Source organism: Triticum dicoccoides, chromosome 7B, assembly GCF_002162155.2.
Source record: "Triticum dicoccoides isolate Atlit2015 ecotype Zavitan chromosome 7B, WEW_v2.0, whole genome shotgun sequence".
Classification (NCBI taxonomy): Eukaryota; Viridiplantae; Streptophyta; class Magnoliopsida; order Poales; family Poaceae; genus Triticum; species Triticum dicoccoides.
The window spans coordinates 515,711,521-515,738,781 of record NC_041393.1 but is presented as its reverse complement, the minus strand read 5'-3'; the positions used below and the strand labels follow the sequence as shown (position 1 = coordinate 515,738,781).

The 27,261-nt window shown below is 46.2% G+C and overlaps 2 protein-coding genes across 2 annotated transcripts; one reads left to right on the top strand and one right to left on the bottom strand.

Moving 5' to 3' along the window:
- The first annotated feature begins 2,455 nt into the window (after window positions 1–2,455).
- LOC119341352 (T-cell leukemia homeobox protein 3) lies at window positions 2,456–9,489 on the top strand. The gene is made up of 2 exons (XM_037613231.1): window positions 2,456–3,048; window positions 9,247–9,489. Exon 1 carries the CDS (start codon window positions 2,695–2,697, stop codon window positions 3,043–3,045), a length of 351 nt encoding a protein of 116 aa, XP_037469128.1. The 5' UTR covers window positions 2,456–2,694; the 3' UTR covers window positions 3,046–3,048; window positions 9,247–9,489.
- Window positions 9,490–10,006: 517 nt separating this feature from the next.
- On the bottom strand, window positions 10,007–13,692 carry LOC119340047 (protein trichome birefringence-like 23). Its single transcript, XM_037611959.1, has 3 exons — window positions 13,204–13,692; window positions 12,072–12,355; window positions 10,007–11,137 (listed from the first exon to the last, which is right to left on the bottom strand). The coding sequence occupies exons 1-3, from the start codon at window positions 13,457–13,459 to the stop codon at window positions 10,355–10,357; spliced, it is 1,323 nt and encodes a 440-aa protein (XP_037467856.1). The 5' UTR covers window positions 13,460–13,692; the 3' UTR covers window positions 10,007–10,354.
- Between the last annotated feature and the right edge of the window lie 13,569 nt (window positions 13,693–27,261).

Genomic DNA, 27,261 nt, shown 5'->3' with positions numbered 1-27,261 from the left:
GCGGAGGCTGCCATACGAGTGGCCGAGTTGTGGCAATCCTCTTCACGCCCGTTGTCCTCTTCTCGCTGATCAATGTCCCTTAAGAAAAACGTGATGAAAGAATGGACAAAAAAATGACTTTCACATATCTCTTCATGGATAGCCTTTCTTCTGGATCGCCAAAACGCCTATAGTGTAACAATCATGCGAGTAAACTCACCATGTGATTAACTTGTCATGCATCACAAACAACCAATTCTTTGCACCCATCGTCGGGTGCTCCGTTATGCATTCTAAGGCCTTGTACAATGCAAGGTGCTTAGGAAAGGTGCTTGGAGAAATAAATTAGGCTTTTCTTAAGCCCCGGTGCTTATTTGTACAGGCCAGACGCTTAATTAGGCGTCTCTCCTGTAAAAATAGGCACCGATGCTTCAGAAAAAATGCAGTTTATTTTTTTAAGCACCTCGAGATAGACCACAAACATCGTGCCACTACACAATCAATAAGTGCATGTTTCCAGCTATCTTGTGTTGCGCAAAGTGCGCAGACCTGTGTAATGGACATGTTGCGATGATTTACTATCAGCATGTCATAATCTTCATAAGAAAACTCTCAGTTTTGAGTGAACTTTAATATTCCACAACGAGGACCAGACCCTAGCCTCCATTGCAGTCTCTCTCCATAACTTCAACTTATATCTGGCCATGGGCCGGGCCGGGCTTGGGCCGGGCCTAAAAAAGCCCATGGTAGAAAACTGAGGCCCAGGCCCTCCCAGGCCCTATCATCGGGCCTACTTTTCAAGCCCAAGCCTGACCCATCTAGTAAAAAGCCCTCAAAAGCCCTTAGGGCTTAGGGCCGTGGGCCGGGCCTCTTCCTTAAAATGTCAATATGCTAAGCCCAAGCCCGTCCAGGCCCTGCTGGTGGGCTCAAAACTTAGGCCCAAGCCCGGTCCACAAGCAAGCCCATCGGGTCTAGGCCCTGGATTTTAGGGCCGGGCCTGAGATGGCCAGGACTACTTCAACTTCAGCATTGCCGGAAAAAAAAACCTTCAACTTCAACAGAAAACGGCGGGCCGTTTTGATCGCACCGTGCTGGATCGAAGCCTTGTGTAGCCCATCGCGCACGGAAGCCCGGCCCACCTCCCAGAAACCGAAAGGCCGAAAGGAAACAATAAAATCCCATGGGAAACGCTTGTACCCGGCGCACCGGCCCAAAATTCGGCCGGTCGACTCGCTCACACCGCGCGTAGCGCTAACGCAGGAAGGGACACGTCATCCCCACGAGGGCCCCGCACACCGCCCTGCTACCTTATCTCTTCAGCACGACTGCTGGCCACACACCGCCCTGCTTCCTTATCCCTTTTCTTCCTCCTGCCCACGCCGCTGCTCCTGCCTCCCTCTCCTTCTTCCACCTCCCCTCCCCATTGACGCTGCCTACCTCTCCCTCTCCTTCCGCCTCCTTCGCCATGGGCGCTCCCCACCTCTCCCCTCCTTCCACCTGAAGCCGTGCTAGCTGCGGGACCCCGAGCGCCGTGCTGCGACGGGCATCGGGGGGTGCTGGACCTCCGGTGGCCGAGCTGCGACGGACTTCTCTAGCGTCGAGTGCTGGAACCAGTGATATCCGATACTACTACCGGCTTTGTCGGGTGCTGGAACCAGCTTCATTTTTTGTTAGAACTTGCTTATTTTTCTGCTACAACCATGTTTTGTTTTTGCTGGAACTGGCCCATGCTTTTGCTACCACCCCCCGCCCAAATTTTTGCTACTAGGTGATTTTTGCTGCAACCGATGAACCATTTTGCTACAACCGTTTTGATTTTTTGTTACTACCGGTGTTTGTCGATTTTTTGCTACATACATCTTCTGTTTTTTCCAGTCTTTTTTGCTACAACCATATTTTGATTTTGCTGGAACTGAAGACATTTTTTGCTACATCCACCCACGGCGGTGTTGCTCAACGGCGGCGATAGTTTTTTTTTTCTACAACCGTCTCGGATTTTTGCTACTACCGGAGATGCCATTTGCTACCACCGGAGTTTTTGCTACTACCAGAGTCTTCATGGAAACATCAAGAGTTTTTGCTACCACCCTTTGTTTTTGCTGGAACCATCCTAAAATTTTGCTACCACCGTATTTTGATTTTGCTGGAACCGGCATTTTTCACTTCGGTGTCGGCGATGAAGGCGGGTGGTGTTTTGGTTCGCCGGCGGCGGCGAGGCTGCGAGCGCCGGCGACGAGCAGGGGCAGCGGTGGTCCAAGCGAGAGAAGCGCATTGCCAGAGTGCGGGATCCCGCGAGCGGCGGTGGCGTCTGCTTTTTGTGTCTCCTCTTTTTTCCCATGGGGAAGATGACGATAGGAGATGTGGGGCAGATCTGACGGTTACGCATGTCCAGATCGAGTGGCTCTGGTTGGACCGGCCGAAACGTTCCGCCGGTGCGCCGGCGCATAGTACTGCCCGCCATGAGCCACGCCTCACACGCACACGCTCTCTTTCTCTCTCTCCTGCCGTTTGCTCTTCTACCACTATTCCACTTCCACCGTTCTCTTCCGGCCCTCCCTCTCTAGCCGGAACTCGGGGGGCGCCGCCACGTCCGTTCACTTCCGGGCTACGATCTCGGCCACCGCTGCGCCTGTCCCCGTCACACAAGCAGACCGTCGCCGCCGGCCGCCTTACCCAGGCCTCGGGGTCCTAAACCGTACACAGATCCCTCTTGGAATGGCGAGCCAAGAGAAGCCCATCACGCCGTCGCCATCTCCTCCGGCGCCGCCCCAACCACCGCCGCCCGAGGGAGTCCCCCGCATCCGCGGGTTCGGCGGAGGCGCGGGGGGCGGAGGGTACCCTAACCCTCCGGACGCGGCGCTGCCCGACGCGGCTACGCTGCGGGACCAGTGGCGGTTCGCGGTGCGCCAGTACAGCCGGTGGTACTCCCAAGCCTGGGGCACCGCCATTCTCGCTGGCGGCGCCTTCTTCGCCCTCGGCTGGCTCGTGAAGGGTTCCAACCCCCTTCCCTCCCGCGCCGATCCCCGTCCCCCCAGCGGCGCCAGCGCGGACGAGGATAAAAAGTGACCGGTGAGATCTCACGATACTTGTCTGATTGACTCCTCGATTTTCTTAAAGAAAAGTTTAAGCTCTTAACTGCTGGTAGATATTGTGAATGCGAAGTTAACGCTGGAATGAGACATGATTGAACCGGTAAAGAGCAAAATTTGTGCAGGGTTTGGGTGTTTGGTTGTGTAAAACCGTAGAAGAGAAGTGTAGGGTGCTAGTTCTTACCTAGCAGTGTAACTTCAAAAAAGAATCCTATTTGCAGAAACTTCAGTATTTTGTTTAGAATTAATTCTGTTTCTGTAGAGATTATAAACCCTGTTATCAGCTAAGATTTTAATAAGCTTACATGGATACGCGAAGAGTGTAGGCCTGCTGCTCAAGTACTTGATACCTCCTTGAGTCATGCAGTTATGCATTGCATAATGTTGTGCTTTTGTCTGACTGAAAATTAGAAAATTATGTCATAAAAAAAACCTTTCTTCAGATTAAACATAAAGAAACAACTCATTATTCAGACATTTAAAGTATTATTTATTGAATAATTTGAGCAAATAGTTTAAGCGATGAAAAGGATATCTGATAAAACATGCAAATGTGATATTAAATGAAATGGTTATTTGAATCCGCAAATTTAATTGGAAATATTTGTTTCAATGTATTGAGTTGTTGATGATTGGAAGGGCGAACATCAGGAGTTGTTTGATAAGTATGTTTGGAACATTTAGCTGCCAGTACCTCGTTCAACCAGCAACTTCGATTCTTGAACTTAATTATTTCGAGTATTAAATTAAAATACATTTGAACTTCCAGTTAATTTGAGCATCTGAAAGCTTCAAAGGGAGGTGCTGTAATTGAATCATGAGGTTTGGAGGTGTGAGTATAGTCAAAGCAATAGTGATAGATTGTTTAATGTGGCCTCTTGGTTATATACCTAGTTAGGATTTTGTCTACAACATTTATTATTTTCAGTAGATATTCTGGTTTATCATGTAGCTTTGTTATACCACGGTGTTTTTCTCTGTTCTTGAGCATTAATGTATCACTAATTACACAAAGCACTATCTATCTCATCATCCTGAAGCAAATGAGAAAGAAACCTAACGTAGTACATAGTGCACTGTGTACCTTAGTTTTCCTGTTATTCTCACAGCTAAATATTTGCAAATATGCATCTCATAGGCAAGGCCAGGATGAAAAACATTTTAGTATATGTAATGTGAAAATAATTCAGTATGGCATGAGGTTTTTATTGTTGGTGAGACTTATGGCCAGAGAAGCAATTTCAACTAATAGTGAATTCTAATAACTTGACAAAACTATCAGATACACTAGATTGTCTAGCACAGGACAGGTACTCCCTCCGTCCGAAAATACTTGTCATCAAAATGGATGAAAAGGGATGCATCTAGAGCTAAAATACATCTAGATACATCCCTTTTTATTCTTTTTGATGACAAATATTTTCGGACAGAGGGAGTAGTAGTTAACATTTTAGTTTATTATGTGAAACTATGCGAGGCAAGAAAACAATTGTAGTACAACGACAAAGGTGCACACTAGCACTTCACTTCCTTTTGTTCTCTTCCTTAGAGTTTTTGCATGGCTAACATCACAAAATATTATCTCATCTTTCCAGATTGTCATTAAATCTGAAGATGGGAAATGATACTTTGTCTAGGTAGTATATTATACTAATGCTTAAGAACACAAAGATACACCATTGTATAACAAGCTTTGAGATACAATTGAGTTAAAAGCACTCTCTATTTGATTTTGTAAGACGTCTAGTATTTCAGGATTTAATTTTGGCTGACAATTAGATTAATGAAATGTTGTTTATTCAACAGAGAAATGGTATCATTGGGTTCATACAAAAGCGTTTGCGAATGATATTACCTTTTTTGTCATGTAAACCATGTTTTATTGATCTAGTTTTTGGTCAAACTTAAATCTTGTGATGCATGGCGTCCGCATAAAGAAATGGAGGGAGTGAAAAACAACTAACTAGTTTTGTTGTTTTTCAAACAAATCCTGATATTTTTCTGGTTCCTTACAAACAAAAAATAAGAGTTTATGCATGGTTAACATCACAAAATATTATCTGTCATATTTCCAATTGTCATTAAATCAGAAGATGAGAGATGATACTTTGTGTGGTTAGTAAGATACTAATGCGTAAGAACAAAACGATACACCGTGGTATAACAGGCTATGAAATACATTTGTATATCAAGTGAAAAACACTCACTCGGTTTTCTTTTTCTGAGATATTTAGCATTTCATGATTCAAGTTTGGCTGACAATTAGATTAATGAAATGTTCTTTATTTGACAAAGAAAATTATAGCATTGGGTTCGCACTTAAGCGTTTTCCAATGGTATTTTCTCTTTGTCATATAACCCACGTTTTATTGATCTAATTGTTGGTCAAACTTGAATCTTGTGATGCATGACATCTTGCATAAAGAAAGGAGTGGAAAATAACCAACTAGGTTTGCTGCTAAAAAACAAATCCTGATAGTTTCTTATTTTCATTACTAATAAGAAATATTAATTCATTTTCTTTACACATAAAAAATATAAATTCATTGCTCTAAATGTTAAGTTGAGGTAACAAGATAATAAAACATATATGTAAGACATTACTTCGTTTATTAACTTGAAGCCAGGTAGAGGAGAATCAATTTCTGAGTGAAGTTATTTCTTATCTATTCACCTATGCTACTTATTGAACTAACTGTCTACACTATTTGAATCAGTCATTTTATCAATGGACATGTAGAAACTCTATAACTATGAAAATTTAACACTAAATGAGCAGAGCACATAAATTAGACACTAGAATAAGTTATTTACATGCTGCATTTACAATTGCACGGACTTCATACCAAAAGTTAGTCATGTGGTTAACTGCAAAAATATTTCATTCTATAAGTCAGTAACCAAGTAAATTCAAAAGGTCAGCTCCTTGCTCGGAGCTCTCATACCTAGTTTGCCTGGTTTCTCTGAACTACACTGCAAGAGGTAACACTATATCAGCCAAGGAATTAACCAAACAAATTATGCCAAAGCGAAAAGACTTTGCTATAACATGCAAAAATACTGGGAATTATTTTAATTTAGGTATGTTTTCTTTAACATTAACTGCTTGACCTTGATATAAAAAAGGAAGCAACCTATCTGTAGACAGCAAGAGTATGTAGATATTGAACTGTTGTCTTCACACAGCTACGTTTTTCCCCATGGATGTGTGGGATCTGCGTAGGATGGTCAAAATTTGTCCGTACCATGATTAATGATGTTTGCATTTAAATCTGCTAATTTAATTGTAAATATTGCTTCCAATTTATTGAGTTGTTCATGATTGGAATGATGCACATCAGGAGTTGTTTGATAAGTACCTTCGGAATGTTTAGCTGCCAGTACCTCATGTTCAACCATGAACTCGGTTTCTTGAACTTAATTATTTTGAGTATTAAATGAAAAATCATTTCAACTTCCAGTTAGTTTGAGCATCTGAAAGCTTCGAATGGAAGGTGCTGTAATTGAATCTTGAGTTGTGCTGTGAGGTTTGGAGGGGTTAGTATAGTCAAAGCAATTGTGATACATTATTTAATGACCTCTTGGTTATGTACCTAGTTAATATTTTGTCTAGAATGTTTATTATTTTCAGTAGATATTCTGGTTAATCATGTACTCCCTCTGTCCCAAAATAAGTGTCTTGAGCTTAGTACAAATTTGTACTAGAGCTAGTACAAAGTTGAGACACTTATTTTGGATGGAGGGTACAATGGTTTTTTTTTTCTGGTCTTGAGCATTAGTGTACCAATATGTACACAAAGTACTATCTATCTGAGAAAAAAAATACCTTGTTTCTATTCTTTAGAAAGAGACTAACATAGTACATACTGCACTGCATACCTTAGCTTTCCTGTTATTCTCACAGGTATCCATACTATGACAAATTTGTGTGGTTAGTAATATACTATCGCATAATGTGTGAATGAGAAAATAATTCATTAAGGTGTGATGTTTTTATTCTAGGTGAGACTTATTGCCAGAGATGCAATTCTAATAACTTTGTCTAGCACAGGACAGGTAGTAGTTAACATTTTACTCCCTCCGTTCCAAATTACTTGTCGTGGTTTTAGTTTAACATTTTACTCCCTCCGTTCCAAATTACTTGTCGTGGTTTTAGTTTAACATTTTACTCCCTCCGTTCCAAATTACTCGTCGTGGTTTTAGTTCAAATTTGAACTAAAACCATGACGAGTAATTTGGAATGGAGGGAGTAGTTTATTATGTGGAAGTATTTGAGGCAAAAATAATAATTATCGGACAACAACAAAGGTGCACACTAGCACTTCACTTTTTTTGTTCTCTTCCTTACGAGTTTATGCATGGCTAAAAAAGGGCAGCCCGGTGCATGTAGCTCCCGCTTGCGCAGGGTCCGACCACTTTGGGTCTATTGTATGCAGCCTTTCCCCTACATTCCTTTAAGAGGCTGTTTCCAGGACTTGAACTCATGGTCACAAGGTAGCAGCTTTACCACTGTGCCAAGGCTCCCATTTGAGTTTATGCATGGCTAACATTACAAAATATTATCTCTCATCTTTCCAGATTGTCATTAACTCTGAAGATGGGAGATGATACTTTGTGCAGTTAGTATTATACCAATGCTTAAGAACACAGAGATACACCATGTATAACAAGCAGTAGGTTTTCAAGTGAAAAACACTCAGTAGGTTTTCTTTTTGTGAGATATTTAGCATGTCAGGGTTCAAGTTTGGCTGACAATTAGATTAATAAAATGTTGTTTATTTGACAAAGAAAATGATATCATTGGGTTTGTACTGAAAAGCTTTTTCCAATGGTATTATCTCTTTGTCATATAACCCACATTTTATTGATCTAATTGTTGGTCAAACTTGAATCTTGTGATGCATGATGTCTTGCATAAAGAAATGAAGGAAGTGAAAAACAGCTAACTAGGTTTGCCGCTCAAGAACAAATCTGGATAGTTTCTGTTGTTCGTTATGAATAAAAAATATGAATTCATTGCGCTAAGTGTTTAATTGAGGTAACAAGATAAAACATATATGCAAGACATTACTTTATTTATTACTGAACCCGGGTAGAGGAGAATCAATTTCTGAGTGAATTACTTATCTATTCGCTTATGCTGCTTATCGAACTAACTGTCTACAAAATTTTGAAATCAGTCATTTTATCAATGCATATAGAAACTCTAAACTGTGAAAATTTAAAACTAAAATGAGCACATACATTAGACACTAGAATAAGTTATTTACTTACTACATTTACAATTATACGGACTTAATACCAAAAGTGAGTCATGTGGTTAACTGCAAAAATATTTCATTAGTAAGTTAGTAACCAAGTAAATTAAAAAAGTCAGCTCCTTGCTTGGAGCTCTTATACCTAGTTACCCCAGTTTTGCTGAACTTCACTTCAAGAGGTAACAGTATATTAGCCAAGGTACAAACCAAATTATGTCAAAGCTAAAAGACTTTGCTATGACATAGAAAAACACTGGGAATTATTTAATTTAGATATGTTCTTTAACACTGACTGCTTGACCTTAACATAAAGAAGGAAATGAGCTATATCTATAGACAGCAAGAGTATGTAGAGGGAGTGTCTATCTCGCGCGCGCGCGTTGCAGCGCTCGTTTTCGGACAGGCCTAATTTGGAAAGTGCCTTAGTTACACGGATTAATTAGGGGTGGAATAATTAGCAGCGGGCCCCCCCTGAAAATCGGGGGGGGGGGGGCGATTAGTGTTGATTTGGGGTGGGGCCGACTCCCAGCCTTCGCATGTGTGCGCGCACAAAAGTCTCATGTGGTGGGCCCTGATAGAAAATCTGGTCGGCTGAAGTCTTGCGCTGGATTGGTTTCGCTCGTTGCAGCGGCCGAGCGTGAAGGAGTCTTCTCGGTATGTAGATATTGAATTGCTGTCTTCACACAGCTATGTTTTTCCCCATGGATGTGTCCGATTTTTGTAGGATGTTCAAAATTGGTCCACGGCATGATTAATCATGTATTTATCTTTTGTATTTTCTCACATACTGCAATTGCCATACTTCATTTTTCTTCTATTCATATACTCATTGATTGATAAAAATCCCATTAGAAATTTCGTTCTATTGACATCTCATTGATGTTTTTTTACTGACAATCCTTTTTTTTTCACTTGTGCAGAAGCTAGCTGGAAAAGAAACTCTGTGTGTTCCAAACTGACCAGCTATGTGCTCGTAGTACCCCGTTGTTTATTTTGAGTAAGTCAGCAAAATAATGGCGCGTTGTCGTAGTCAAAGCTCAGGAGTATCTTGTAAATATGCCGAGATGTTGATGATTTCATGCAATAGAGTTGATGTTTTTGAAAGTTTTGTTTCTTTGGAATTTTCCAAATTATATATATGCGTGTAGTTTGAGTTAAAAAAAGTGCAAGATAAGTGATCTGGTGACAAGTAATCATACTATAGGCAGAAGAATCACACGCGGGCATGCTGTTTTCTGTCTCCCATGTAAGGATTGATATGGTTTCGCTAATGTAACTGGGGAGAAAGAAAATCCCTTTTATCAACAAAAAAACGAAGAGAGAAATTCTATGGCAACCCCAAATGGTAAGACCAATGTTCCCATTTTGCATTATACATTTAGACTTTAGAGGTACTCCCTCCGATCCTTTCTACTGCGTGTATTACTCCCTCCGTTTGGGACTACTTGTCACAAAAATGAATAAAAATGGATGTATCTACAACTAAAATACATCTAGATACATTCATTTATTGGACGAGTAATTCCGAACGGAGAGAGTAGATTTTTGTCGAACATTGCAAAGTTTAACCAAATTTATATTAAGAAATATCAACATTTACAATACCAAATGTATATCCTATGAAACTACATTTCATAGCCTAGCAATATTTTGAGACTGTTGATGCTTTTTCCAATATGATTGGTCAAAGTAGAGATAGTTTGACTTTGGATAAAACTTATATGCAAACTAAAAAGGACTGGAGGAAGTAACTCAGGTGTAGGATTTCTTTCTTGCATCATTATTCTAATATGTATGCCTGCTACAAAATGTCCATAGAAAGGCCGGCATTTTGAAGTCCAAGCACAAACCAGGTGTGACCGGTGACAACACAGTTTCACAAGTCCCAACGTACACCTGGTAACATCACTCAAGCCTCTAACCGGGCACCATGAACCCCTGCCAGCAAGAAGACACACCCCCCATCCCGCGCAATGTCAAAAAACCAGTTGGCCCGCCCGCCCGATCATGCCGAACGACGGCGAGGTCTCAGTCCTCGGCCAGCATCTGCATGATGATGTCGTTCCACGCCTCTATCGGACCGGGCAGGCACCAGTGCAGGCAGTCGTTCTGCACCTTGCCGGCGTCGGCCCCCTTGGCGAACGGCTGGTACACCCGGTACGGCCCGGCGTGGGCGTCAGGCCGCTGCAGCGACATCTCGAACGTGTCCAGCAGCCTCAGGCGGCGTCCCTCCCCGCTGCCACCGTCGTCCGCCGCAGCCTTGGCGAACTCCGCGCGCTCCACCCGCCACATGAGGTTGTCCAGCGCGCGGTCACCGGCCTCCCGCGGCTTGAACGGGGCCTTTCGGTCGCACCGCCCGCCGCTGAACCACTCGCCGCCCTCGAAGTGCGACGGCGACCACGTCCGGTAGAACACTACCGGCCGGTGCGCTGACGCAGTGATGAACCGGAACGCCTCCCGGAGGGCCCTGCGGAAGGAGTAGTCGATGCTCACCTCCCTCAGGCTCTTGTCCTGGCAGAAGTGGCAGCCGATCACCGCCCCCTTCTCCAGGTACACCGCCTTCTTGAAGAACCACTGCCCCGTCGAGATGATCACGTAGTCGAAGGTGGTCCATTGGCTTATCCAGTTGGCGTCGAGGACGTCGAAGGTCAGCCGCGGCTCCGCCGACGAGAATCCGTTCTCGTCCTCGAATATCTCCGCCTTGACGAGGAACGGCGCCCACACCAGGGAGAGCGTGAAGTTGTAGGATGGGAAGTGCCATCTCCGGGACTGGTAGGTTTTGTCATGATACACCTCTGTAGGATCTTCAACCTGAACAAGGCAACAGAATTATTTATTTATTTACGTGTTGAAGGATTTTTGGCTTCTGATAAATCCTGTTACATTGTTACAAAATTCAGCCAAGCACGACTAATAGCATCTGCATATATAATACTGTACCACACAAATCTGAATGTGGGAAATGGCAAGATGGATTTCAGGAACTAGTAGAGTTCTTGCTAGGTACTAAAACGACACATCGTTAGCTGATCCATCATCCTCAACAAGAACATATTTCATCAAAGATTCTCCTAAAGTATACTTGATAAATATATCAGTAGATTCTTATCAAGTACTTCCTCCGTTCACGAATATAAGATGTTTTGGATATTTCAATATATACTAGATACGGACTGAAATGAGTGAACAAACACACTAAAAAACATGCCTATATACATCCGATTTAGCAAAAAGTTAGAACATCTTATATTTGTAACCAAAGGGAGTATAAGAATAGGCATAACTAAAGACACAAGGTCAAATGTCTGATCAAAAGGTGATAAATTCACAGTGCGCAAATAGCTCATTGAAGTTACAGCGAAAAATGCAGAGGGGGATAAAAACCTCTAAAGGATCTTTAGTATGTTTTTTTTGTGAGGGTAGTATATATGTCGCCTGAAGCCCCTTCCCATTCATCTTATTAACAAGGACAAAATAAACACATCATTCTTGGCCACTTTGTATCCTTCTCTAGTTCTCTTTAAGCTTTGATATGGTTAGTTTTTTGTTGTCGGAATGATACAGTTCGTTATGCATGCTACTAAAGCTTGATACATGCCCAAATCAAATTGTGCATCAAGGAAACACCTACTTAAACAAATGCTTTACATGTGCAAATACTAAACTGTTGATAATTTGTATGATATGAATCCTTTGTTCTTACTAAAGGCGCACAATACGAAGAATAAAAATCCCATGGAATTACCTTGGAAAGAAGGCAAAGCAATGATTGGACATGGTTGCGGAGGATCGAATCGCCCACTAGTGCCCAGTGTTTGCCCCTCATGTCCTCCAGAAACGTCTTGCCCTCAAACGGCGGGACCTCGCAGCCATACGGTTTCCATTTCCAGTACAGATAACCATCGTCAGGCCTTCCATTCGACATACAGTTCTGTGGAGTCTCAATGAACCGGCAGGTTGCATTGGTGTAAGCTGGGCCAGAGGAATCATGGACCCATTCCCCATGGAAGAGATCACACCTCCCTGCACCTGTCAATGAAAAACAAAGAGAACACCATTACCAATCAAGTCACTGGTAGTAGTACCCTGTGGTACCACTGCCACACTTTTCTGAAGGCAACACCGACAGTTCACAGAGGATCTATATATCTAATCGCATCGGTTTGTTTCAGTAAACTAATGATAGGGATGAATGAATCAATCACAATCTTCTTTCACTCCCCCAAAAATTTAATGCAGGTACCACATGCCGCAGATCAAGCCCTACTGTAGCAAAACATGCATCTAGGGTCAAAGACAGAACAGAATAATAAGCTCATGGAACGAGAGGAGATCCACACGCCCCCCCACGGAACAATAAACTATATTTTAAGTTGAGATTTCTGAGCATGATAACCATACTGCAGAACTTTCTGAGCTTGGAAAGTTTAGATCATTTCACCAAGAAAATTTTACTGTTTATTTTTCTGATATACTTTTCTTTTCATTTTTCTTAACCAAGAATTCATATGTGAATCATATACATTGGAGATTCAAATCATCCCTGAATGGAAGAGGCAATATTCTCCCACACATAGAAAAACTGAAAATACCCCCCTATTATCCAGCTTCAATCAACTGCTGATTTCAGTAACCAACAAAAGACCCTTTTTTGCTGCATATCCGAGTATAAATTGTGGCCAATGCATGCTGAACCCAGAATTAATTGTACTGGAAGCAATGTTAATTCTCCACTAAAAGCTGTAGCTGCCCATCCATCCATCTGTCGGTAGTGAAGAGCGAAACAGAAGCGGAAAGCATTTTTTTTCCAGGGAGCAGAAACGGAAAGTAGAAAATGGCAACGAACGAAGAGCATCCCAAGAACCAGCTGTGCTCACCGCTGGGAGTTACGGGCACCCCGTCCCCGCCGCCGGCCTCCTCCTGCGCCGGCGGCGCCGTCACGGCGAGCGCCGCGGCCTCCTCCGTCGGGGCGGTGGGCGGCAGGAGGCGGGAGGCGCAGCGGTCGGCGAGCAGCCGCATCGCGAGGCCGACGAGGAGCAGGGCCAGCAGCAGCTTCAGGGCCGCCCGCCCGCCCGCCGCCGGCTTCTTCGGCGCCGGCGCTGCCAGCGGCACCGGCTCGTACTCCATCCCCATCCCCCTGAATTCCTCGGAACGACGGAGGCACCCCGCACGCGCGCTCGCGCAGTGAAGTGGAGTGGTGCTGCGTCGGTGGTTGGTGGGTACTAGGTAGGGTAGGAGCTGCTGAGCTGATCTTGATGCCACGGTGAATCGCTCGGGTGTGTCAGCGCCGGTGTTACCGCCGTGTATCCGCGGCCCTCCGGGAAGACGACGGTAGAGAATATATAAGCGTGTGGACGGGGGGAAAATGACGCCGTGGTGTTCGGGTCATCAGGTGACTGTCGGCGTTGGACTGTTGATCTTGCACAATTTGCAGGAACCACCTCAGATTTTCGCTGAAAGATGGTCGTTTGTATCTATGCGATTTGTTTTCCTTACTATCCGGGGCTTGTCTTTTCATTTACAAGAGAAACAAATAAGCATGCGAACAAGTGTAGGGATTGTGGGGCTACATCTCATACTTCCTCCGTCAGGAAATACTTGTCACCAAAATGAATAAAAGGGGATGTATCTAGATGTATTTTAATTTTAGATCCATCCTTTTTTGTCCATTTTGATGACAAGTATTTTCGGACGAAGGGAGTACTTGACAGGCCTTTTCTTTTCTTTTCTTTTTGCCGGTTCTCACAATTGACAAGCAACTCACTGACTATGATACTTTTGAATGCGCCACCAGTGAAAAGGGGTCCACTAGGGTCATATGCAAAACAATGTAAGAGAAACTATGAGAAACTAGGAGTCCGAAAATCTCGGAATACAACACAAGAGGCAATGCGCTCAACGTCACTATGGACAACTAGATGGATGGCGCCTACTTTCCTATTGACAAAACGGAATCGAGTGTGAGAGTAGCTGGGCAAAAGCCCTAGAGCCGACACGTTTATGGTCAAGGGGAGTCCCGACAATCGCAGAAGGCGCCAACAACTTCACCATTATGGCGTATGCACCACAATTGGCATTGTCGTGCACGAAACTAGCCAAATACAGATGCGTGCTTAGGGGCACCAATTGGTTGCACCATGATAATTGTGTGCCAAACGTGCATTACACAGAGTAGAAAGTAGAGATATAAGATCGTCCTAGGGCACTTGAGTTATATTTATGTGTGATTTTTTTATGTCTGTCCATATAATTATCTAGTTTATAGATTGTAAAGGCGTCTTATATTAGTTTATAGGGAGTAGTATGGTTGAAGGGTTTTGCTTTCTTTTACTTCCTAACCAATTTCTAAAAACCTCAGGGATGGTGTTAAAAAAGGTTCATCATTCACGGATCAGGAGATCCAAAAATTTTGTAGCCCTTGGAACTGTGACACCGCAGGAGGGTTCACCAGCGCGTTGCTTTTTGTGGGTAGACCTCGCACTGGTAAAATTTCTGGCCCTAGACCCGTTGCATGCGGCCACGAGTACACGCGCTCGTGTGTTCGACGTGTGGCGCGCCCTTGCCTACGTGTCTATTTATATTATGCAGTACGTACTACTCCCCGTTTTAAAATATAGTGCTTCCTTTATTTCCTTATTTTAATTTTGACCATATATTTAATCAAGGAGACCAACTGCGGCGGGAGCAAAAATTATACCAGTGAATTTTAATTATATAATTTTTTCTTCCATCCCAATCAGTCTTGTTGGTTAAATTTATGATCAAAATTAGACCTAAAAAACGTAGGCACGCTATATTTTAAAATGAAGAAAAACGTAGGCACGCTATATTTTAAAATGAAGAGAGTATAGTATGAACACTGCGGCCTGCGGGTGGAGACAGTACAACCCGTGCATGCAACTTTGCATCACCATCTATCTCAAAGATACATTTTCCGTCCTAAAAAGACAAGAACAAATATATTTTTCACAAAAATATTAAATAAAGATATCGCGCTTGGATCAACAAAATGAGGAGCCAGGTGCACGTCGTGGGAAAGAGGCACGGAACTGGACACATGTGGTGTTTTAATGTGTGTAGCTGGACAATTGTTGGGAAGGGATTTCCCTTTTATTTATTTTCCATTTCTGACAAAAAACAGCACACTTGTACTCCATGTATTTTTTTTCTATTAATGTTTATGGTACATCTGTACATGAAGAATAAATGAAAATAACTTAGAGCATCTCTAGCAGAGTCCTCAAAAGTCATATTTGAGAAAAACATTTTAGTTTTAAGGAATTAAGCATCAGCTAGTAGATCCCTCAAAATCATTAATCCATAAAATATGACCACCCCCATTCCAAAAATAACAATGGCCACCACTTACTCAAATTTAGCCTGCCATTCTCTCTAAAGTTTAGACCCAGCTGTGCAGCTTCCCACTCACCCGCAACTTTTTCACGCGACCCCGGCCCCGTTACCCTCTCTGTCGGTCACCCCCGACCTCGATGACCGATGGAATGGAAATCCCTCCCTCGCCGCACCCCAACCACCCTCACCCGCGTCAGAGACACACAGTCGATAGTGATTTCAGCGCCACAAGAAGCAAAGTAGTGGTGCCAAGGCAAGAACCTCACTGAGCCATCTCGGTCGTCGACAGTGCTCGCCGCTCGCTCTGCCGGCACCACCCTATCGTCTTTGTCCAAGCTGGGCGGCAAAAGGACAGTGACTCGTCGACCAAGGCGATAGACAGCACGACGGTCACCACGAAGAAGAAGAAGGATGTGGTCACCGGAAAGCTACCCCTCGTCTTCTCATGGTGCGGACAGCTACTACACGACTTATTGTAGCCGTGCCACCACGCCTTCCATCTTTGGCGTCTGACCCTGATCTAGATTTGGACGAGACCTGAAGCGCGCTCTGACATGCTTGATGAAATGGCCGCAAGGTCAAAAAAGATCTTTTGTTTTTGAAAGGACATGGATGTCGCCTAGAGAGGGGTATGAGTAGGTGGTTTAAAAACAATTACGGTTAAGGCTTGAATAAATGTGGAATAAAAGTAGCATTTAATTTGTCAAGCACAAAGCCTAAATATACTAGGCTCAAATATGTGCACCAACAACTTATGCTAAGCAAGATAAACAACTATGTGGTAGCAAATGTATAATATGAACTACTAAGGCTATCACAAAGTAAGTGCACAAGTAAAAGGCTCGGGTAAGAGATAACCGACGCACGCGGAGACGACGATGTATCTCGAAGTTCACAACCTTGCAGATGTTAATCTCTGTTAGGGCGGTGTGGAGGCACAATGCTTCCCAAAATGCCACTAGGGACAACATATTCTCCTCACGCCCTTCCACAATACAAGGTGCGATGACTCCACTAAGGGCCCTTGAGGGCGGTCAATGAACCCGCACAAATTGCTCGGGGCAATCTCCACAACTTAATTGGAGACCCCGAAGCTTTACGCCACAAAGATTGAGTTCCACGACACCACCAACCGTCTAGGGCACCCAATCACCCAAGAGGCACAAGCTCTAGGGTGTCCAGACAACCAAGAGTAATAAGCTTCTCAACTTTCTCTTCCATGGATCACTATGGACAAGTCAAACTGATGCAAAAAATGCAATGGCAAGAACACACGAAGTGCTCCCACGCTCTCAAATCCCACCAAAGCAAGGAAAGATATGGAGGAATATGAGAGGAAGATCAAGGAGAACAAAAAAGAACTCCAAGATCTAGATCCACAAGGTTCCCCTCACTAAGAGGATGGATGGATTGGTGGAGAATGTAGATCTAGATCTCTTCTCTCTTTTTCCTCAAAAAGATGCAATAATCATTGGAGGAATAGAGAGAAAGCAAAGCTTTTGGATGTAACAATGGAGGAGAAAGCTTGCTTAAAGTCGTTCGAGGCAATGGGGAAGAAGACCCCTTATATAGTGGGAAGAGAAATCCAACCGTTATGTTCTGGAACTGCCTTAAGCGGTACTACCGCTCGGGGGAGCGATACTATCGCTAAGTATAGGGTAGTCACCAAGACCCACTAAGGGCGCGAAACTGGCACGACAGTACCGCCAGAGCGGTACTACCGCCTTAGATAAGCGGTACTACCATGAATTAGCCGGTGGGTTACAGAGACCTCAACGATAGTGCGTACGGTACTCCAGGGGAAGTACCGCACAAGAGGTACTACCTCTAGGAGCAAGCGGTACTATCGTGGATTCCTGAAGGGTAACAGAGACCCTCCCGATAGTAACCGCGACACACCAATGAAAGTACCGCACAAGCGATACTACTATGGTAGCCAGCGGTACTACCGCCAATTACCATTAGGAAGGTCAAAACACAACAAGAGAAACATGAAGGAAATATGCCCTAGAGGCAATAATAAAGTTGTTATTTTATATTTCCTTATTCATGATGAAGGTTTATTATTCATGCTAGAATTGTATTGATCGGAAACTTAAATAAATGTGTGAATACATAAATAAATACCATGTCCCTAGTAAGCATCTACTAGACTAGCTCATTGATGAAAGATGTTTAAGGTTTCCTAACCATAGACATGTGTTGTCATTTGATAACGGGGTCACATCATTAGGAGAATGATGTGATGGACAAGACCCATCCGTTAGCTAGCATAATGATCGTTCAGTTTATTGATATTGCTTTCTTCATGTCAAATACATATTCCTTCGACGATGAGATTATGCAACTCTCAGATACCGGAGGAATACCTTGTGTTCTATCAAACGTCACAGCATAACTGGGTGATCATAAAGATGGTCTACAGGTATCTCCAAAGGTGTTTGTTGAGTTGGCATAGATCGAGATTAGGGTTTGTCACTCCGAGTATTGGAGAGGTATCTCTGGGCCCTCTCGGTACTACACATCATAAGAAGCCTTGCAAGCAAATGACTAAGGAGTTAGTTACGAGATGATGTATTACAGAACGAGTAAAGAGACTTGCCGATAAAAAAATTGAACTAGGTATGAAGATACCGACGATCGAATCTTGGGCAAGTAACATATCAACAGACAAAGGGAATTACGTATGTTGTCATAAGGTTCGACCGATAAAGATCTTCGTAGAATATGTAGGAACCAATATGGGCATCCAGGTTCTGCTATTGGTTATTAACCGGAGAGGTGTCTCAGTCATGTCTACATAGTTCTCGAACCCGTAGGGTCCGCACGCTTAACGTTCGTTGACGATATAGTATTATATGAGTTATGTATGTTGGTGAACGAATGTTGTTCGAAGTCTCGGATGAGATCACGAACATGATGAGGAGCTCCAGAATCCCAAAGGTAAAGATTGATATATGAGATAATAGTGTTTGGTCTCCGGAATTCACTGGAAGGGGTTTCGGATGTTTCTAGAAATGTCTGGTGCGAGAACACTTTATTTGGGCCAAGGGGTAAAGACCACGAGGTTTTTGGAAAGTGCAAAAGGAAGTTTTGTGGAGACTAGAGGCCAGACGTCAGGGTCCCTGGCATCTGGGCCCAGACGCCGGGAATCCTGGCGTATGGGCCCAGACGCCGAGAACCCTGGCGTCTGGCCCTGGAGTCCGAGAAGGACTCTTGTCTTTCAGGCAAAAATGACCATGAGGAGACTTTTACTCCAAGTTTCGACCCCAGGGCTCAACATATAGCAATGAGAGGGGCAGGGCTAGCACCCAAGACACGTCAGGATTCACCAAGCCGTGTGCCAACAACCCCGACCCTCTAGTTTATCCTCCGTCATAGTTTCCATAGTGGTTGGCGAAGCCCTGCAGAGATTTTTCTTCACCACCATCGTCGCCACACTGTCGTGCTGCCGGAACTCATCTACTATTTCGCCTCTCTTGCTGGATCGAGAAGGCGAGCACGTCATCGAGCAGAACATGTGCTGAACACGGAGGTGCCGTACGTTCGGTACTTGATTGGGACGGATCGTGAAGATGTACGACTACATCAACCGCATTGATAAACGCTTCCGCTTAGCGATCTTCAAGGGTGTGAATATGTTCTCCCCTCTCACTACTATGCATCTCCATGGATAGATCTTGCGTGTGCGTAGGCAATTTTTGTTTTCCATGCAAGTTTCCCTGCAGTGGCATCCGAGCCAGGTCTATGCGTAGATGATATGCATGAGTAGAACACAAAGAGTTGTGGGTGGTGATAGTCATACTGCTGAATTACCACCAATGTCTTATTTTTATTCGGTGGTATTGTGAGATGAAGCGGCCCGGACCAACCTTACATGTCCACATACATGAGACCGGTTCCACCGACATACATGCAACTAGTTTTGCATAAAGGTGGCTGGCGGGTGTCTGTTTCTCCTACTTGAGTTGAATCGAATTTGACTATAGTCGGTCCTTGAAGAAGGTTAAAACAACAAACTCGATGCATCACCGTTGTGGTTTTTGTGTAAGTAAGAATGGTTCTTGCTAGAAGCCTGTAGCATCCACGTAAAACTTGCAACAACAAAGTAGAGGACGTCTAACTTGTTTTTCCAGGGCATGTTGTGATGTGATATGGTCAAGACATGATGTGATATACGTTATTGTATGAGATGATCATGTTTTGTAATTTATCGTCAATCGGCAGGAGCCTTATGGTTTGTCTTTATTGTATGAAATGCAAACGCCATGTAATTGCTTTACTTTATCACTATGCGTTAGCGATAGTTGTAGAAGCAATAGTTGGCAAGACAACCACGACACAATGATGGAGATCAAGGTGACGAGCCGGTGATGATGGAGATCATGACGATGCTTTGGTGGAGATCAAAAGCACAAGATGATGATGGCCATATCATGTCATATATTTTGATTGCATGTGATGTTTATCTTTCATGCATCTTATTTTTCTTAGAATGACGGTAGCATTATAAGATGACCCCTTCACTAAATTTCAAGATAAAAGTGTTCTCCCCGAGTATGCACAATTGCTAAAGTTCGTCGTTTTGAAGCACCTCGTGATGACCGGGTGTGATAGACTCTATGTTCACATACATCAGGTGTAAGATAGTTTTGCACAGGTAGAATACTTGGGTTAAACTTGACGAGCCTAGCATGTACAAACATGGTCTCGGAACACTAGAGACCGAAAGGTTGAACGTGAGTCGTATAGTAGATATATATGATCAACATAGAGATGTTCACCATTGATGACTACCCCATCTCACGTGATGATCGGACATGGGTTAGTTGATTTGGATCACGTATCACTTAGATAACTTGAGGTATGTTTATTTAAGTGGGAGTTCATTAGTAATTTGATCAATTGAACTTAATTTATCATGAACTTAGTATTATAGTTTTGAATACCTATGTTGTAGATCAATGGCCCGAGCTACCATTCCCGTGAATTTTAATGCGTTCCTAGAGAAAGCTAAGTTGAAAGATGATTGTCGGTGTACTAGAGTAGGGGTACCCTAGTATCCCGAACTTGTGCACGGGCAGTTGCAGCACCCCACGGCAAGGCTTGCCGGGTGACCGCCAAGGCCCTCCGTGGATCCTTTGGAGCCATTCAAGAACAAAGTATTCAAGCCAAGGAGACAAGGCCCCGGCAAGAGGAGCTTGCCGGGAAGGCCAACCAAGGCATCTCAAGGAACTTGCCGCGACGCGCCACGCGTCCCGGCAAGGCCCGGTGAGCGACAAGCTTCCGGACGCGACAAGACAACGGCCGCGGCAAGGTGCTTGCCGCGGCAGGCTACCACTCTGTACCCGCGCTCCAGCACATCCACCAACGTGTCGCCCTTGGGGCCTTTCCAGGCGCGCGTGGCAAGAGGCTGTGCAGCCGGCGGTGCGAGGTGGCAAGCGACGCTGACAAGACTGCCATCGTGGCGAGCGGTGGCGTCCCTAACGGTCCCTTTTTGCACTGTTTGGGCGACGTAGACGGGCATTTAATGCCTTTGTCCCCTGCCGTCAGGGTTAGGTAGGATACACTGTACAGGTAGTTGTACCAACCGCAACACTTTTCCATTTTTACCCTTGTCTGCGTTGCCACCTGTCGGTGACCCCTTGAGCATATAAAAGGAGGCCCATGCGCAACGTAGAGGGGGGTTGGAAACTGGAAAACACTCACGCTCGGTCTCGTTAGCAGCTCGCGTGTACTATAGCACTCAGCGCTCTCGAGCAAGAACACAATACAATTAGACAAGCAACAGTAGGAGTATTATCTCTCCGGAGAGCTCCGAAGCTGGGTAAAAACTGCTCGTGTGCTTCACCTCGATCCGCTCTTCGTGCGACCTCCGCCCCCCACCGAACCGAAAAGGGGCTCGGTCCACCGGTCCCCATAGGTGTTCATGGATCAGCTTCCCCGACATCTTTGGCGCGCCAGGTAGGGGTCATCGAGGTTGTGTGAACCTGATCCGGCGTTCACACGAGCTAGATCTTCATCTTCTTCATCGACATGCCATCGAAGAAGAAGACTTCGGCGGCAGCAGTTCCGTCCACGTCGATCCCACCACCACCGGAGCAAACAAGTGGTGGGGCAGACGCCGACGGAAGAACGGACATCGACGAGGGAGCTCACGGTGCTGCCAGGTCCAAGGACAAGGCCGCACAAACCTCGGCGTCCGTACATATACCGCGCCCATCTCAGGAGGCGCAGGACCGACATCGTCATGGTACTCGCAGTGCCATACGTTTGTTGGGCCAAGATCGAGCTGGTGGATCTCGGGGTGCTCAAGACCAGCATGCACGTCAACATGCTGGCACGAGCGAGACACGGTCGCCTGGACGGGATACTGCTCCTTCTAACATAGTTAGAAGTCCGAGCATATCCCGCTCCTCACACCGTTCGCCACTGCCGCCCACCACTCCAGTAGAAGCTTTGGCGCGAGCTCAACTGCTCCTGGATTACCCTCCAACGGAAGACAAGATCGACGGATGGAGGGCCACCATTCAGAGTCTCATCGGCTTCGCCAACGGCGACACTCCGCGGCAGCCGAGTACATCGCTGCCGCGGCAGGACTGCTAGGCACGAGCCGGTGGCGACGAAACCGGTGGGGGTGCAACCACCATGCACTCTCCACCCCGAAGGCCAAGATCGCCGACTCGCCGGATCCACCTCGACAGCGACTCCACCGCATCATCAGATCCACGAGCTCGTCGTGATCAACGCCAAGTTCTTCACGAACGACAGCAAGAAGACGCTCGTACTCGCATCGAGCGCCGAAGAGAAGCGCGGCGTCAATCAGACCAGCGCGCTGGGCCCTCTGTCGACATGCATGCGCCAGGGGAACCAGGCGACTTGCCGTACGCGGTAGGTTGCCCTGCGTTCACTCGTGAGCTGCGGCAAGTCCAGTGGCCCAGCACGAAGAATTTCAAACCAGATGTACCAGAGAAGTACGACGGCAAGTCGCATCCGTCGGAGTTCCTCAGCATCTACACCATCGCGGTGCAAGCTGCCGGGGGGCGGGAAGACAAGATCCTGGCCAACTACTTCCCGCTAGTGCTCAGGCCCAATGTCAGATCCTGGCTCATGCACTTGCCGGACAACTCCATATCCTCCTGGGCAGACCTGTGCCATCAGTTTGTCGGCGCCTTTACGAGCGGCCACAAGCCTCATGGCCAAGAGAGTGACCTTCATCTACTCGCCCAGAAGGAAGGAGAACCCCTGCGCAAGTACATTCAGAGATTCAGCCGTGTACAGCACAACATCCCAGATGTCCACCCTGCCGCGGTAATCAGCGCATTCCATCAGAATGTGCGAAACCGCCGGATGCGCGAGGATATGGCGATGTGCAAGATCAGAGACGTCAGTGAGCTATATGCCCTGGCCGACAAGTGTGCACGTGCTGAGGAAGGGAGGAAGCTCCCCGGAGAGAATATAGGAGCAGGAGGATCTGATAGTGAGGAGACTGCCCCAGCAAAGAAAAACCGGCGGCGGAACAACAGGAAAAAGAAAGGCAAAGATGTGCTAGTCGTTGAGCAGTCCGGCAATGGAGGTGGCGCCAAGAAAGACAAAGCTGGTGGCTCCGGCAAGGAGGCTGTGGCGGTCGTTGACAAGCAGGACGGCACCAACAAGCAGTACTGCAAGATCCACCGCACCAAGGGCCATGACCTCCAGAGCTGCAAGAAGGTCGAGCAGCTTGTCGAGCAGCAAAAGGCTGAATACGAGCGACGCGACAAGGAGAAAGCCCAGGAAGGTGCTGGAGGAGCCGGCAAGAAACGTCCCGGCCGAGGAGGGCGCCGCGGCAAGGCTAAGCAGCGGCAAGGAGACAGACCTCCCCGTGGCCGCGACAAGGATGAAGATGACGACGACGATGAAGATATGGATGATGATGAGACCGATGAGCAGGAGTTCCAGAAAGCCACAGAGGTCCTGTGCGTTGATGGCGGTGCTTCTCTGCATACTTCACACCGCGAGCTCAAGCAGTGGGTGCGGGAAGTTAATGCGGCAGAACCACCCGTCGAGTCACGCAGGCCTCTGAAATGGTCCAGCACGCCTATCATCTTTGATATTGAGGACCACCCTGATCGCATAACTGCGGTCGGGTGCTTGCCGATGTTGGTTTCACCAACAATCCGCAACCTCAAGGTCACTAAGATGCTAGTAGACGGCGGGGCCGGCTTGAACCTGATCTCCTCCATGGTACTCCGGAAACTCCAGATCCCTGATGGCGAGCTCGAAGAGACCGGCACATTCCAAGGCATCAATCCGGGAAGGAGCAAGCCGAAGGGAAAGATCACGTTGCCGGTGACATTTGGTAGCGAATTGAACTTCAGGACTGAGAGGGTCACTTTTGACATTGCTGACTTTCCATTGCCTTAAAATGGGATACTCGGCCGTCCAGCACTCGCCAAATTCATGGCAGCCTCTCACTATGCATACAACATACTAAAGATGCCAGGCCCGATAAGTGTCATCTCTGTCCCTGGCGACAAGGGATGCTCTTATCTGCGCCGACAAGATCTACCGGGAAGCAACAGCCGCAACAGATCGCAAGTCACTTGCCGTTGAAGCTCCCGGGGCGAAGAAGAAGACCAAGTCCGGCAAGAGTTCTGATGCCCACTCCGGCAAGCGCACCTCTTCAGAGTGCTGCGCTACCGTCGAGGACGCACCATCGAGCTCCACCGGCAAGTGTAAGAAAACAATGGTAGCTCCACCTGAAACCAAGAAGGTGTCCGCCAAGGAGGACGGCACTGGTGGTACCTTCACCATCAGTGCCACTCTCGACCCTAAATAGGAAAGCGCGCTCGTTACTTTCCTGCGGGCGAACGTCGACATATTTGCTTGGCAACCGTCTGACATCCCCGGTGTTCCCAGGAAAGTAATCGAGCACCATCTTGCCGTCTGTCCTCATGCGCGGCCCGTCAAGCAGAAAGTCAGGAAACAGGCAGTGGAGCGCCAAGAATTCATCGCAGAAGAAATCAAGAAATTGGAAGCAGCAGGCCTCGTCAGAGGAGTGCTCCATCCTACGTGGTTGGCCAATCCTGTAGTCGTGCGCAAGGCAAACGGGAAATGGAGGCTTTGTATCGACTTTACCAATGTCAATAAAGCTTGTCCCAAAGACCCATTTCCCTTGCCGCGCATCGACCAGATTGTTGACTCCACGGTCGGATGTGACTTGCTTTCATTTCTTGACGCATACTCAGGATACCATCAGATCTTCATGGCAGAAGAGGATGAGGAGAAGACCACATTCATCACCCCATGTGGCACATACTGTTTCGTACGGATGCCTTTCAGTTTAAAGAATGCTGGTTCAACATTTGCAAGGGTAGTCCATGACGCTTTTGAGCCGCAACTACACAGAAATGTGGAAGCCTACATGGATGACATAGTGGTCAAGAGCAAGGACAAGGCGACTCTGATCCAAGATTTAGACGAAACCTTTGCAAATCTGCGCAAGATCAACCTCAAGCTTAACCCCGAGAAGTGCGTGTTTGGAGTCCCCTCCGGCAAGCTTCTCGGGTTCTTCGTGTCTCAGCGGGGAATTGAAGCCAATCCCGACAAGATCAAGGCCATTGAGCAGATTGAAGCACCAAAGCGCGTCAAGGATGTACGAAGACTTGCCGATTGCGTGGCTGCTCTCAGCAGGTTTATCTCTAGGTCTGCTGAGCGCGCCCTGCCGTTTTTCAAAATATTGAAAAAGGCAGGTCCAATGAAATGGACTCCGGAAGCGGAGGCTGCGCTGCAGGACTTAAAGAGATACCTGTCCTCCACTCCAACACTTGTCGCACCTAAGCCACAAGAGAAGTTGCTGCTATATATAGCGGCAACCAATCAAGTGGTTAGTGCTGCGTTAGTAGAAGAGAGGGAGGCGGATGATGAGCCAGCAACCACGGCAGATGCATCCAGCGACAAGCAGGGGACTTCACCGGCAAGCTCTGGTCCCGACAAAGATGGATCTGAGCAGGTGCGTGAGAATATGCAGAAAAGAATGGTGCAACGCCCAGTTTACTTTGTCAGTTCCCTCCTGCAGGGAGCTAGGTCAAGGTACTCTGGTGTGCAGAAATTGCTTTTCGGCCTTCTCATGGCCTCGAGAAAGCTGCGTCATTACTTCCAAGCACATGAGATCACAGTCGTCACTCGTTTTCTACTGAAGAGGATACTGCAAAATCCAGAGGCAACAGGCAGGATTGTCGAGTGGGCACTGGAATTGTCAAGCTTTGGCGTTAAGTTTGAGAGCACTTCAACTATCCAAAGTAGAGCATTGGCAGAGTTCATAGCAGAATGGACGCCAACACAAGATGAAGAAATTCCAGAAACGAGCATCCCCGTCAAGGAAGCAAGCAAAGAGTGGCTGATGTACTTTGATGGTGCTTTCTCGCTGCAAGGCGCCAGTGCGGGCGTGCTACTTGTTGCACCCACCGGAGAGCACCTCAAGTACGTAGTCCAGATGCACTTTCCCAAGGAGCAAGCAACGAACAATACTACAGAGTATGAAGGTTTGCTTGCCGGTCTCAGGATCGTAGCAGACCTTGAAATCAAGAAACTCATTGTCAGGGGTGACTCACAGCTTGTCGTCCGCCAAGTGAACAAGAATTATCAGAGTCCGTTGATGGAAGCCTACGTTGATGAAGTGAGAAAGCTAGAAGAGCACTTTGACGGCCTACAGATGGAACATGTTCCAAGAGCTCAGAACGACATTGACGATGGCCTGTCAAAGTGCGCCGCACTTAAGTTACCTGTGGAACCAGGGATCTTTGTGCTCAAGCTAACTCAACCGTCTGTAACGCCATCAACGGGATAGAGCAAAAAGAGGAAGTTGATTTCTGGTGACTATTTTCCGGCAGAGCTCCCCGAAGCCGCCGCCAAGAAGGTCCCTAAAATCAACGCCAAGGATGCTGAGGAGCAGTCTGCTTCGGCAGGCCTCAGGGTTTGTTCCGTTGAAGCAGACTCTCCCGACAAGTTTTGCTCCGGCAAGCTTGCCGGGGAACGTCAAGCTCCGGCTGAGCCGCAGGTTCTCGCCGTAGAAGCGGATGTTCCCGCAGCAGCAGATGTGCCTTTAGTCCTTGTTGTTGAGCCGCAAGCTCCAGCATGGGCACAGCAGATTGTCCTTTTCCTTCAGACAGGAGAACTTCCCGAAGAGCAAGAAGAAGCGGAAAGAGTAGCCCGGCAGTCAAGTATGTACTAGTTTGTCGACAACACACTGTACAGAAGAAGACTCAACGGTGTGAAATTGAAGTGTATTCACCGGGAAGACGGACAAAAGCTGTTGGCAGAGATACATGGAGGCATATGTGGTCACCACATTGGCGCAAGAGCACTTGCCGGCAAAGCGTTCTGGCAAGGTTTCTTTTGGCCGACAGCCCTCCAGGATGCAACTGCACAAGTAACCAAGTGTGAAGCGTGCCAGTTCCATTCCAAACAGATACACCAGCCAGCTCAAGCTCTCCAGACGATCCCTTTATCCTGGCCATAATCTGTCTGGGGGCTCGATATCCTCGGCCCTTTTCCCCGAGCTGTCGGGGGCTTTGAGTACTTGTACGTTGCAATCGACAAGT